The sequence below is a fragment of the Macaca nemestrina genome, chromosome 4 (genome assembly GCF_043159975.1).
Source record: "Macaca nemestrina isolate mMacNem1 chromosome 4, mMacNem.hap1, whole genome shotgun sequence".
NCBI classification, from domain to species: Eukaryota; Metazoa; Chordata; class Mammalia; order Primates; family Cercopithecidae; genus Macaca; species Macaca nemestrina.
In genome coordinates this window covers 109,324,250-109,338,204 of record NC_092128.1, presented here as the reverse complement: position 1 = coordinate 109,338,204, position 13,955 = coordinate 109,324,250, and the positions used below count along the sequence as shown (strand labels likewise).

The window sequence follows — 13,955 nt, the reverse complement described above, 5'->3', positions numbered from 1 at the left end:
CTATATCTCTGTTTTGGTACCAGTATCATGCTGTTTTGGTTACTGTAGCCTTGTAGTATAGTTTGAAGTCAGGTAGCGTGATGCCTCCAGCTTTGTTCTTTTGACTTAGGATTGTCTTGGAGATGCGGGCTCTTTTTTGGTTCCAAATGAACTTTAAAGCAGTTTTTTCCAATTCTGTGAAGAAACTCATTGGTAGCTTGATGGGGATGGCATTGAATCTATAAATAACCTTGGGCAGTATGGCAATTTTCACGATATTGATTCTTCCTATCCATGAGCATGGTATGTTTTTCCATTTGTTTGTTCTTTTTTTTTCTTTTGAGATGGAGTCTCACTGTTGTTGCCCAGGCTGGAGTACAATGGCGCAATCTCGGCTCACTGCAACCTCCATCTCCCAGGTTCAAGCAATTCTCCTGCCTCAGCCTCCTGAGTAGCTGGGATTACAGGCACCCACCACTACACCTGGCAAATTTTTATAGTTTTAGTAGAGACAGGGTTTCACCATATTGGTCAGGCTGGTCTTGAACTCCTGACCTCAAATGTTCCACCCGCCTGAGCCTCCCAAGGTGTTGGGATTACAGGTGTGAGCCACCACACCCGGCCACCTACAGGAGATTTTCTTTCTCTTATTTGTGAATCTTTTTGTCCACTTTTGTTGTTCACTTCATCACATTTCCTCCCTTGTTTCCCAGCAATGCATACTATGTCATGGAGCGTACCTAATTCTACCTCCAAGTAACCAGGAATCTACCTTGTATCTATATAGAGTTGCCTATTTTTGTGTATTTCATGTAAGTGCAGTCAACATTATTTGATCTCTTGTATCTGGTTTCTTTCACTTAATGTAATGATTTTGAGCTTCATTCGTGTTGTAGCACGTATCAGTACTTCATTCCTTTTTATTGCTGAATAGTATTCTATTGTATGGGTATGCTATGTTTTGTCTATCCATTCACCAGCTGATGGACATTTTGCTGATTCTGAATTCTGGATCTCACCTTTCTTCTCAAAACTTCTTTATCGTCACACCATTCTTTTCCTATTTTCTTGATCATTTGTGACATTCCTTTGTTTCTTTCACTTTCCTTTCTTTGCCTCCACTTTTCCTTTACATGTTGGCTTTCCTAGGATTTGGTCCATTATCCACATTTCTTCTTAATTTGTACTTTATCTTGGTTTTAAATCTCAGGATTTCTGTGACCACCTGCAGACTGACCTTCACTGGAATAGCATGCATATTTACTTATGGTCCTCTTAAACATCTTTATCTGCTGTTTGTCTTTTTACCTGAACCTCAGCATGTCCATAATGAATTCATTTTCATTTCCCTCTAAACTTGCATCTATCTTTATTCTTTATCCCATTTGGTGGCATCACCACCTCCTTTGTCACCTAAGCCACAGATGAATCCTTCTTCCCTTTCACTCAGCCGTTTCCTAAGTCCTGATGATTTTCTTACTACTCTTGCTCTGGCTTAGACTCTTATCTTCTCCTGCCTCTACATAGTAAATAAAAGAATCTCTTGTGCCTCTAATTTTTCTACTTTAAACCCATCTGTCACCTGGTTGCCAGAATGATCTGCTGAAAATACAGATTTTAAAACTCTTGTATGATTTTGCATCAACTATGAAATAAGACTTGAGCTCGTTAATGTTGTATCTAATGCTAAGATCTTGCTCCCTCTCTGTTATTGGCTTGTGTCTTACCACTTTCTGCCATAAGTGTGGTGCTCTGGCTACAACACTTGGCTGTTTCTACTCACACCCCATTCTGCTTGATCCACACACGTCCGGAGCCTTTCTCTTCTGTTCAGGTATTCTTTATTTTTTCCTGGGAACTAATGCACATAACTGCGAACTCGTCTATTTTACTTCAGATTTGCTTTCACCCTAGTCTGTTCATAACATTCTACTAGAGTAATCTTCCAGAAACCTCAACCTGATCGTGTAATCCTCCTTCTTAGAATTCTTTATTGGCTTCCTGATGACTTAATTATTTGGGCCTTCCCACCCTGATTTCCTCTACTTTCCTGCCTTTCATCTCTCCATAAATATTTGAATGCCTCTTATTAGCTGACCTTTCAACCTTATCACCTGTCTCTTCCCCGGGCATGAATTAGATGTGTCATCCATAATTTCTGGACTTTGTCCTGCATTTTATGTGTCTCCGTGCCTTTGAGCAAGTTGTATCCACTCTGCCTAAAATTGTTTTTACTACAAGCCTACCCTGTCTGCCTTAGTGTCTATTTTCTAATTTCTTTTTTAAAGTTCAGCACAGCTGTCAAATACTATGTTCCATAGGGTCTTAGAGATACTTCCATTTTAAGCATTCTCTTTAAATTTAATTGTAATTAAATTTTTATGTCTGTTTCCCTCATTATACCATAATCCTTTTAAGTCACACTTGGTTATTATCTAACCATATTGTAGTGTTTTTTGTGCATTTGTTGAATGAACCAGTGAATGGATGAAATGGAGAACAAAGTTTGCCTGCCTAGAGGTCAAACTTTATTAACATTGTACTTAAACCAACGTTGCCAAAGAGCCTGATGGTTGGGAACTGTAATCAATGCTAACTTTTAGAACATGCACTCTTTATCTGAAGTCCATGTTTCTATTTAAGAGGATTCTGATCCAGTTGAGTGTTTTAGCTTTTAATTCTGGCCCTAATTCTGCTACTCATCGACTGTTTCCTGGGAAGTCTTATCAACTTTCTGAACTTACTTCCTCATGTGTAATTGAAGGCACTCCCTGCTGTAATGCTTTGAATACTATAAAACACTATGTGAAGGTAGATGATATTAGACAGTTGACCAGATTTAAAATGGTCTACTTCTTGTTTCCTTTGCAATGTCCAAAGGACTGCTTATCACCTTTTCTACTTGTTTCGTTACATAAAGTCCAATCTTTATGGATGTACATATATCAGTTACTTAAGTTACTTACATGAAGTTTAAGGTAAAAGCAGTTGTGCTTAGTGGATGATGCCCAATCTGGTAGTATAGAAAATGAGTCAAGTTTCTGTAATTAAACGTGAAAGGGTCTAGTGAAATTATATTTATTCTTTGCCCATCCTGAATTTTAAGTACATTCAGGTTAAAAAAAAGAAACAAAACTCAGTAGTTACAAAAGTTCAGCTTTTAATGGCTGGAAGATGGGTAAAATTGGAGAATTTGTATTTATGTTGTCACATTTGTGGCCATTTTGCATTTTTTGTTTTGTTTTAAGTAGTGGAAAGTATTAGTAAATGATGAAAATACGACTCATCCATAATATTGGTAGTTAAATAACTATCATTGGCTTATTAAACCTTTTTTTGAAGAGTATATATTTCTAAAAATGGATAGCACTGATTTATCTAATCTAATAATGAAATGTTTTCCTTAGCACAAGATAGCTTGTCAAAAGAATCCCTGAATCTTTTTTTCCAAAATGTTCTAACATAGTTTTAGTTTTAGGATGAGACTAAAGTCAAAATAATTATTTTATGTTTTATTTCTATTTTAAAGATTAAATGAATGAAATTAGTAATTTAGAAAAAAGAAGAGAAGGGATTAATATACTTGGGTAAATTACGTAAAACTTGTAACTTCCATAAAATAAAATGTAATTAGAAGTTCAAAAGTGGCCTTTACAGCGGTGTCAGAGAATGACAGCATTAAAGCATTTTAAAGATCCAAGCTCCCTTCTCCCTTAGTTTCCTAACAAACTAAATATAGTATTTATGAGGAGAATCAATATCGTGAAATACTTGGGGTGCAGTGAGCTTTTAAGACCCGTTCTTTTACCACAGATAGCCTCAGAATGGAGTATTGTTTGTTTTCAATTCTTATCATATGTGGTGTTTTTCTATTTAAATATTGTCAGTGTCACTGTAGCGGTAAAATTACAATCATTCGAGTCCTCTATTTCTGATTAGAACATTCTTTTGCTTTGGAGGAAGCATTCCTGTTTGTTTTAACTATTCAGACTAATTTCCCCCCAGAATTACCTATTCCCCTTTCCCTTCCAGCGCCCAAGCATTCTGTTTTCACCAGGCTTGCTGTCTGCCCTGGATGACTAATCGTCATGGCACCTGGTGCATTCAGGCAGGCCTGTGCAGCGGAATCGTCATACCTAGTTATGTCTGCACACCTGATGTTTTATTAACCAGTATTGATTTTTTTACCCTGGGGACTTTTTTCTTCCTGAAAAAAGGCAACCTTGCAGGAGTGAAAGGCATTGCAGGGGATGAATTTCTAATGAACTCCTTCTTTCCCTTTTTGTGACTCGTCTTTAATGTAGCTTCATATTTTAAGTGCCTGAACTGAAATTTCATTTTAAGCAATTCCATTTTGATAAATCCTTTTAAATCTTGACTTTCTGTAAGGTTATTTTTTAAAGATTGTGCTGCTTGACTGAAACACTTAGTGGTGCCTGTAAATTTGAGCGTTTCATTATGGGTTGCAAGGAAGCATGCTCACATGCAATGAAATACAGAGAATTTTGGACTATTTGAGTAATGCTGAAATAAATAAAAAGGGAGAAAACTCTCATGTCATATTATAGGTAGTCCTAAAGTTTCTTCCGGTTTATTTAAGGTTAGTTCAGATAATTAAAGAAACAGTAGGAGTTACGACATAAAATGAATATGTAGCTCAACAGTTATTTTATGACACAAAAGGGGTTTTTATTTTGCATGATAATATAAACACTAACACTCAACATTATACATTAACTTTTATAGAAGCATCCTAAAGCTAACTGATGGTATGAGTACACCTGAGATTTTCGGTTTCTCAATATGGCATGGATTTTCCATTTGAAAAAATAATTTGTTGTTTGTGTATGTGTGCAGCTTAAGCGATAGCACTGATTTACACATTTGCCATAAATTAGGGGGTGTTTCTGAATCATTCTCTTCTCACTTTGAGTTCAACTGTAGGTTGGTCGTGTTTTCACCGCTGCATTTTTAATTTACTGCCTCAGTCCATCAGGCATTGTGTATAGACTGCATACACACCATTAGTTGTCAGTAGATGAGGGTCCTCATGAGTCATTCTGACAGCTGGCTTGCACTATCACAATAAAATAGGCCCTGTTCTGTTATTTCCCTGAAGCTGGAAACAAGCCTTCTCCAAGGAATGCATATCTTCTGAGACATTGCAGATCATTTATACATTAAGCGTCTTGTCTTTAAAAATGGTTTTATTACTACTTGTGTATTAATAATATTATCAATTAATTAACTGGCCCCTTTGTTCTTCTTACAGTTTTTGGCATTGGGCACACATTATGGCAAGGTTTATTTACTTGATGTCCAGGGGAACATCACTCAGAAGTTTGATGTAGTAAGTATTCTGTATAAAATAATGTATGAGCTAAACTTCATGTTAAGTATTTGTGTTTTAGAATATTGGTTTACCAGTTTGTTTTAATAGCATAAAGAGGATCTTTATTAATTCAGTCAGAGTTCTAAGAGTATAAAATTGAACTTTATAATGTAGTCTAAAAACCTAAAGGTGAACTTATAAAGAAAGGGGTCTAGATACATGCATTATGTATTTTGACCGGGTATCTATTATATGCAAACTCCATGTAAAAATCTATACATCTATTTAATTGCAAATTCTTAATTATAGTCATCTATTTGGCTAATTTCGGGCATTTAGAATACTTCTGTGTTCTTTTAAAATTGTGACAGTGTAGAATGTCTAGATGAATTGTTGTTAAAAGAAAAATTGCTGCGTTGTTAGTGAATAATAGTGCAAATTTACATACTCTGGAAGTTTGTGGAATCCTTAAAGTATGAACCCCCTCATTTAGTGACTAATGTCAGTTGTAAGTACATGCCCTGTCTTCTTATTGAGATGCCAAATGTAATTGAAAGTTGATTGATCACCTTGCTGAATCAGTTTATCTCTTCTAAATATACAAAGAAAATATTTTATGTGACTCTTTTGATGCTTGGACTCTTAGGGGATTATATTGATTGAAAGCAAAGAACCAGGCTTTCTTTTTTAATTGTGCTTTGGAATCATTGAGGATGAAGATACTATTGAATTTGAAGCTTGATTTTGGTGTGTAAGGTGTACCTTAAAGGTGTCAAGAACTTCCATGGTTGTGTAAATATGACACAACCGTTTGGTATGAAAAAGGTGCTCATTTCGGGGTAAAGGTGCTCATTACTACTTTTTTGAAGAAAGCATCAGCACTTGTCAAAAGATCCATCTATTGATGTAGTTTAGAAAGGAGATTACAGTTTCTAAAGCTGACACATTGTGTGGGAAAGGAAAAGGGATGCCTTGTTTTGCTAAAAAGAAATAGAACCCTGGAATGAGGACAATCTTTGGAGCAGCACAGACAGGGAATTATGTGCTCTTATCATACTGATGCATCAGGCAAATCCCTTTGAGGTAAGAGGAATATACTTTTGACTCTCCCTCATCTTCCCCCTGGACACTGGACATGCTTCTTGATGACCAAAGCATTTGGCCTTTCAGTTGCCATCCATTAAAATGTGTACCTGGTACCGGGCCAGGGCTCGTTTTTGTGGCGTTGTGCATGCCCCCTCACCTTTAAAAAGATTGGCTGTATAGTTTCTCAAATTTCCTGCTCCCATTAAATGAGTCCCTGACACTCTGCTTCTGTCTTTTTCATATTAAATAGAAATTGCAGTGTTTGCTTGCTAAGGTTCATGGGCATATACCATTGGTTCCATTGCCAAAAGGTTCATGGGCATATACCATTGGTTCCATTGCCAAAAGTCAGTCCTTGTATCTGTTCCATATAAGCCTTCAGTTATATCTTCTCTCATGTCTGTTTTATGTCGAGTATATCCTACATCCATCCTCTTTCAGGTAATTTATGATATCATCCATAAATTTGTACAAATCTGTCTTCAATTCTTTTTTCAGTCCTGACTATATGACATCTTTGAAAATGAAGCTCTCTATAGCTTTGCACCTTTTATTTGGCCAGGGAGGAAGATAGTTTGATGCTATTTTTGTGTGTTTGTTTACCTTACTGAAGAAGTTGATAGTCTGTTTTTGAAAGTTCTCCTTAGGCCATGGCTTCTTCGTGATCATTGGCAGAATCTACTGCAGCCAAGCGTCTGTCTGCCTAATGACCTGGCAGTTTGCACTCCTAAGTACATATTCAATAAAAATACATGCAGTGCATATGTCCACACAAAAAACAGTTTGTTAATAATAGTTTAATTCATAATAGCCTCAAACTAGAAACAACTCAAATGTCCGTCAATAGTAGAATGGATAATTGTGGTGCATTCTTAGCAAATTGAAAAGAACAAACTATTGATAGATTAATTTCATAGACTTAATGTTCAGCCAAAGAAGCCAGACCCAAATATGTTCATGTGGTATGATAGCTTTTATATGGTCGTCAAGAAAAAGCAAAACTAAATTATAGCAATAGAGTTCAAATAATGGTTTGACCTGGGAGGGAGCACAGAAGAGTCTTCTGGAGGGCTGAAAATACTGTCTTGGTGGTTTTCTCATGATCTACATATGTAAAAATCACTAAGCTATCATTTGAGATCTTTGTACTTTATATAAATTGTTCCTCAATAACACGCACATACTTGCACAAACACCTATACATGTGTGCATGTCTTTGGTTGAGCTTGAGCAGTGCTCAAATTATCCTGGTTTGTTGAAGCAACCCCTTTCTGCTACTTAATTCTGAATAATAGTAAACTTCCTAGGTTGATATCCTGTTCAGAGATCATTTTGTACATCAATCATGACACTGAGGTTATTCCCATGGCTGTATATTCTAAAGTTACATAAGAAGGTTGACAGGATTCTGTTTTGTACAGCCATCTTTTGTTAATGAAGAATGACAACTGCTAGAGTGATACTTTATTATGCATATTAATCCTCAGTTTTCAGAATATTTGAAAGAATATTCAGCATATGTTAATTCAAACACTTTGGCCATAAATGTTTTTTTGAGATTATTTCTAGATATAGCTTTATGTTAACTCAAAACTTAATTGCTAAAGCAGTTTTACTTAACTCACAGAGTAAAATAACGTGACCTCAGAATTCTTACAGAATCTTAGATTCCTTCTAAATTCCCACAATATTTATGCCCATATAACCACATTAATCATAGTATAATCATGCGTCGCTTAACAGTGGGATGCATTCTGAGAAATGTGGCATTAGGCAATTTTGTTATTATGTGGACATCATAGCCTCTACTTACACAGATCTAGATTGTACAGCCTACTATACACTTAGGCTGTATGGTATAGCCTGTTGCTCCTAGACTACAAACTTGTACAGCATATTATTGTCCTGAATACCTTAGGCAATTGCAACACAATGGCAAGTATTTGTGCCTTTAAAGATACCTAAATATAGAAATGATACCATAAAAATATGGTATATAAGATGACAAATGAATGATACATCTGTATAAGGGACTTACCATGAATGGAACTTACAGGACTGGAAGTTGTTCTGGGTGAGTCAATAAAGGAGTAGTGAGTGAATGTGAAGGCTTAGGACAGTACTGCTGTAGACATTATTCATCCGGTACACTTGAGCTAAACTCAATTTATTTAAACATTTTCTTTCTCCACTAACATATTAAGCTTAGCTTACTGTAACTTTTTTTACTTTATAAGCTTTTTAATTTTAAAACTTTTGGCTTTATAATAGCACAGCTTAAAGCAAGCACATTGTACAGCTGTACAAAATATTTCTTTATATATTTATTTTATAAACTCTTTTCTATTTAGTCTTTTTTTTTTCTTTTCTACTTTTAAAACTTTTTGTTAAAAATGAAGATACAAACACACACATTAGCCTAGGCCTACCCAGGGTCAGGATCTTCAATATCCACCTCCGCATTTTGTCCTGCTGGAAGGCCTTCAGGGGCAGTAATGCACATGGAGCTGTCATCTCCTGTGATAACAATGCCTTCTTCCTGATACCTCCAGAAGGACCTGCGTGAGGCTGTTTTACAGGTGACTTCTTTTTTTATAAGTAGGAGGAATGTATTCTAAATACCGATAAGAAGTATAGTATAGTAAATACATAAGCCAACAACACAGTCATTTATTGTCATCATAAAGTGTTATGTAGTACATAATTGTGTGTGCTAGACTTTACATGAGTGGCAGCTCACTAGGTTTGTTTACACTAGCATCATCACAGACACATGAGTAATGTGTTGTGCTGTGGTGTTACTAGACTGCAATGACACAGAGTGATAGAAATTTTCCAGCTCCGTTATAATGTTTTTTTATCTAAATATTTAGGAAAAGATAGCTTGTAAAGCATTACAGTCTTATGGGACCACTGTAGTCTATGATGTAAACCAAAAATAAAATTCTAAGCTTCTCAGTCTACTGAATGAACTCCTCCTCTCAGGATTCGTGGAAAACTGGTTCAGGCCATGATGGGAATGGGGATTCAGACATGCCTCATGATATTCTCTTCTTTTTGGAATTCAGGCACAACTGCCCAGCATTAACATTAAGACAGAGATCTTAAGACTGACAAAACAGAACTCTTTGTAGTGTGAAAGGAAATAAGATACCGAATTCCAACCTGACTCTAATATGGCATCACGTGACAGATAGCAGGCCCCGAAAGAAGTCCAAGTATTTTACTCTAATATATATTTCTTTGACATATTTTGAAAGAGCTGTGTCAAGCTGTCTCTTTTGGGGAAAATTTACATTCTGTAGAGAATCCCCTTCCCTTTCCGGGTCTTTTTCTGATCCTGAAGAGAGTAGCTTCAAGGTCTGAATAGGAAACATTTGTCATGTGTTACCTCTAAGGGTGCCACCTATGAGACTTCTTCTGCATAGTAAGAACCTTGGTCTTCACAATTCCCTATCTTAACTCAGATATGCCTTTCTGCTGATTCTTTCTAGTGATAACTCTTTCAAGCAGTTGCCAATCAGAACATCTTTGAATCTATCTATGACTTGTAAACATCCCTCTTTCCTCTCATCTCCTCTTTGAATTGTCCCAAACCATTGGTTTTTCTGGACCAAACCAATGTGTACCTCACATGTATTGATTGATGTCTTAGGTCTCCCTAAAACATGTAAAATCAAGCTGTAACCCAGCCACCTTGGGCACATTTCTGAGGATCCCTTGAGCTTTATTATGGGTCATGGTCCTTACATTTGGCTCAGAATAAATCTCTTAGAGTATTTTACAATTTGGCTTTTTAGTCAACAGTGGGTGTATGTGGTCTCTTGTTGACCAAAACGTTGTTATGAAGTGCATGATTGTAGTTACTTTTTCTTTAATAGCCTCCAATTTATTTAAGCATTTTAATTAAAAACTTGTTAATTAAGGGTACTTAGTTTGAAGCAATGATCAAATTATTATGCCATGTCTCTGTTAAATATTTAGGAGCATTAGGCCATGTGTTTTAAATATTTATTCCTTTAAGTGTGCTAGTGAGAGAGCAAAAAACTTGCTGATCAAACATAAATTTCTACTGTTTACCTTTATGTGTTTTTCTTTCTTTGCTAGAAATAGAAAATGATGAGGTTTTGCTGTAAGGCACTATGGTAAGAGACATTATATAAATATTTATATAATGGATGATTATGAAAAAAAGGGGATTAAAACAAAACAGGAGCTTAGTGGGCATTTTGTGTTAAGATAAATATCACATTTTTGAAATTAATCTCTTGAGGCAGAGGTGGGATGATGATTCACCTTGTCAGCTAGCAGAATCTATTAGTATTTCTATTCCTGTTTTTGATTTGAGATTAAACTAACAGACTGTATTCCTTAGTTGCTCACACCTTTCATGTTCATGTGCTAGTAAAAACACAGACTTCTGTCCATCTAACGGTTGTGTCTCTGAGAACATTTCAGAGTTCTTTGTTACTTCCCACATCAAGTCCTAACTATCTAGCTAAGCATTCCAGACCCTGGTCATTTGGTGAAACCCACCTTTCTAATCTTAGTTTTAATTTCTTCCCCTCTAGTAATTTTTATCTGTTCACCACCTTCTAAATTTTGCCGTGAGCATGCTTGTTTCTAAGCTTTTGATCACTTCTTTTCTCTCTAGAATGCACTTCTGTGAATCTCCATTCTTTCTGCAAAGTACCTCCCCTGGATTGTAACCCTGAGGTGTTTTCTTCCTCTAAACTCCTGTATTATTACTATTTCACTTGTAGTGTGGCCCCTCATAGTGTCAGTACCAGCCTCACATTCATATTTGAAGTCTTGGAGGATAGTTTTCATGTCTCCTGGTATAATCCTCTCCTCTTCCTCACCTTTCTCTTTTCTCTGGTGCTATTTGGTATCCAGTAAGTATATATTGGCTGGTAATATTGTTTTGAAACAAAGCCATGGAACTGGTGATTTTCTGTTACTACCTTTCAGGAAGGCCTCTGGGAGCCAGTTCTCTGTTCTCCTCTGTATTATTCCACCTTCACTTGCCCATTGGATGTATAATTAGAAATTTCATACTGAGAGCTACTGCAGACTGAATTGTTCCCCACCTCCTAATTCATGTGTTGAAGTCCTAACCCCCAGTGTGATGGTATTTAGAATTGGAGACTTGGGGGGTAATTAAATTTTAGATGAGGGCCAGGCATGGTGTAAACTCAGGAGGCTATGGCGGGAGGATCACTTGAGCCCAGGAGTTCCAGGCTGCAGTTAGTTATGATTGCACCACTGCACACTCTAGCCTGGGTGACAGAGCAAGACTCTGTCTCTTAAAAACAAAAACAAGTTGAAAACAATTTAGATGAAGTCATGAGGGTGGAGTCCTCAAGATGAGATTAGTGCCCATATAAGAAGAGACAGGAGAGACCTTCCCTTCCTCCCCTTTCCTGCTGGCCATGTAAGGACACATCAAGAAGGCTGTCTGCAAGCCAGGAAGAGAACTCTCACCAGAATGTGACCATACTGGCAGATTGAGGACCTCCAGCCTCCAAAACTAAGAGAATTTCTGTTGTTTAAGCCACTGTATGATATTTTGTTATGGCAGTTCAAGCTGGCTAATATAAGATAAGAGTCTTAAATCTTACTTTTGGAAAGTAACCCTTATATTTAGCAGTATTTAAGTTTTTAATATATACTTATACCTTTTCTAGTTGCTATGGGTAATGTGTAAAGTCATCAAAGCGTAGAAGCTAAAGAGACTTTAAAAGATCATTCCAGGTATAAAAGGTACCAGGGAAGAAGTGTGATGTAAATTGGGCTTGAGCTGTTCTGGTTATGTATTCCATGCCCACTACTCTTCCACCCTTATCTCCTTGTACATTCAAGACCTCTGTTACGTAGCGAGACAGTCTTATTAGGGCACTTCCCTAACTTAAGTATCAAAACATGTTTTTGTGACTGGTTCCTCATCTATGAGTGATGATGGTTTCATTTTTCTCCCTGGACTTTGGAACTCAACCATCTTTTGGACTGTACTCCTGACCTTTTGTTGCTTTCTTTGACTTAGAAGAATTTATTTCCAATATAAATCAGCTCCTCTTTTCTCTTTCCTCTGGATTAATATATGAGTGTTTGGAGGATCACCCATCTCTCTTTTCATGTTTCAGCAAAAGAAATGCTCATCTTCCTTCTCTCCTCTCTCTTTGACAGTATAATCCTGAAGATTCAGTGTTCCTTTAAGCTGTTTAAATTGCATTTTTAATATTCACAACACAAACACCTTTTTTTTTTTTTTTTTGAGACAGAGTCTCAGTCTGTCACCAGGCTGGAGTGCAGTGGCGTGATCTCGGCTCACTGCAACCTCTGCCTCCCAGGTTCAAGCAATTCTCCTGCCTCAGCCTCCCTGAGTAGCTGGGACTACAGGCGTGTGCCACCATGCCCAGCTAATTTTCATATTTTTAGTAGAGACAGGGTTTCACCATGTTGGCTAGGTTGGTCTCAATCTCTTGACCTCATGATCCGCCCGCCTCGGCCTCCCAAAGTGCTGGGATTACAGGTGTGAGCCACCACGCCCAGCCCACTTTTTTTTTTTATCCTTTACATGGCTTAACCATCTCCTTCTTTGTGTTACCTCCACTTTCCTTTTTTTTTTTCTCCACTTCTTGAACATACGGTACTTTTGTCACAATTATTTGCCTCAATGTCATTTTCCCCATAGAATGCTAATTTCCTGAGGACGGTTTGTGTAATTTATCTCTGCATCATCAGTGCTCAGCATAAAAGCTAGTGAACTGATAGAAATAAGAAATTGATGGAAGTTGGCTGAACTAATCCATAGTTCGAAATTTGCAAAGTTCACATATTTAGACTATTTTCCAGATAATCAAGGTTTTTTTATACTTTCCTCTCCCATAATCAGGATTATTGTGTGTACGTTATAGGAAATTGTTTGGGCATGACCATCTCTTTGACAGTTAATACAGATGCCATACATTCATTATTCCCCTAAACAGCCTAACTGTTTTGGGCTTATTCATAATGTGGCCAGTGTGATGCTGGGTGACTATTCATTGGAAGAATCTTTGGAGCAGATCTATAAACTTAAGCTGTGTATCCTTGAACAAAGAACCATGCTCTACTCTTGGTCTAATGGTACTCACTTATCGACCTGAAGCAAATACCATCTGTAGTATGCTGTTCTAGATGTGACATCATTAATTGACAAGCAGGGCATGTATCTTTTTGATATGATCAAAGTGGTTCATTGTTGGCTCAAATGTGCCAGTGCCTGTAATACTTGTTTAAGACTGATTGACAGGTCTCAGATTCTTGTGTGTTTAAAGAACTTGTTTTCTATATTTGAACTCCATATTTTGAGTGATAAGAGATGTGTCAAAGGAATTGAGAATTACTTAAATGGAAATCATTGTAACTTCTGATGAATGATGCCAAGGCAAGTCATATTTCCAGTTGTCTGCATTAAAAAATAATCTCAAGTTTGTGGGTTAAGTATTTATAGGTAGCTCGATAATTTTGATGCATTAAAAAATAATCTCAAGTTTGTGGGTTAAGTATTTATAGA

General features: G+C 36.8%; 1 protein-coding gene across 2 annotated transcripts in view; it reads left to right on the top strand.

The window, feature by feature from the left end:
- Positions 1-13,955, top strand: part of LOC105497763 (VPS41 subunit of HOPS complex) — a 207,955-nt gene that overhangs the window by 66,916 nt on the left and 127,084 nt on the right. For both annotated transcript variants that reach the window (XM_011769100.3, XM_071095062.1), the window contains exon 4: positions 5,252-5,329. In XM_011769100.3, coding sequence (XP_011767402.1) covers positions 5,252-5,329 — 78 coding nt within the window. The remainder of the gene's footprint in view (positions 1-5,251; positions 5,330-13,955) is intronic.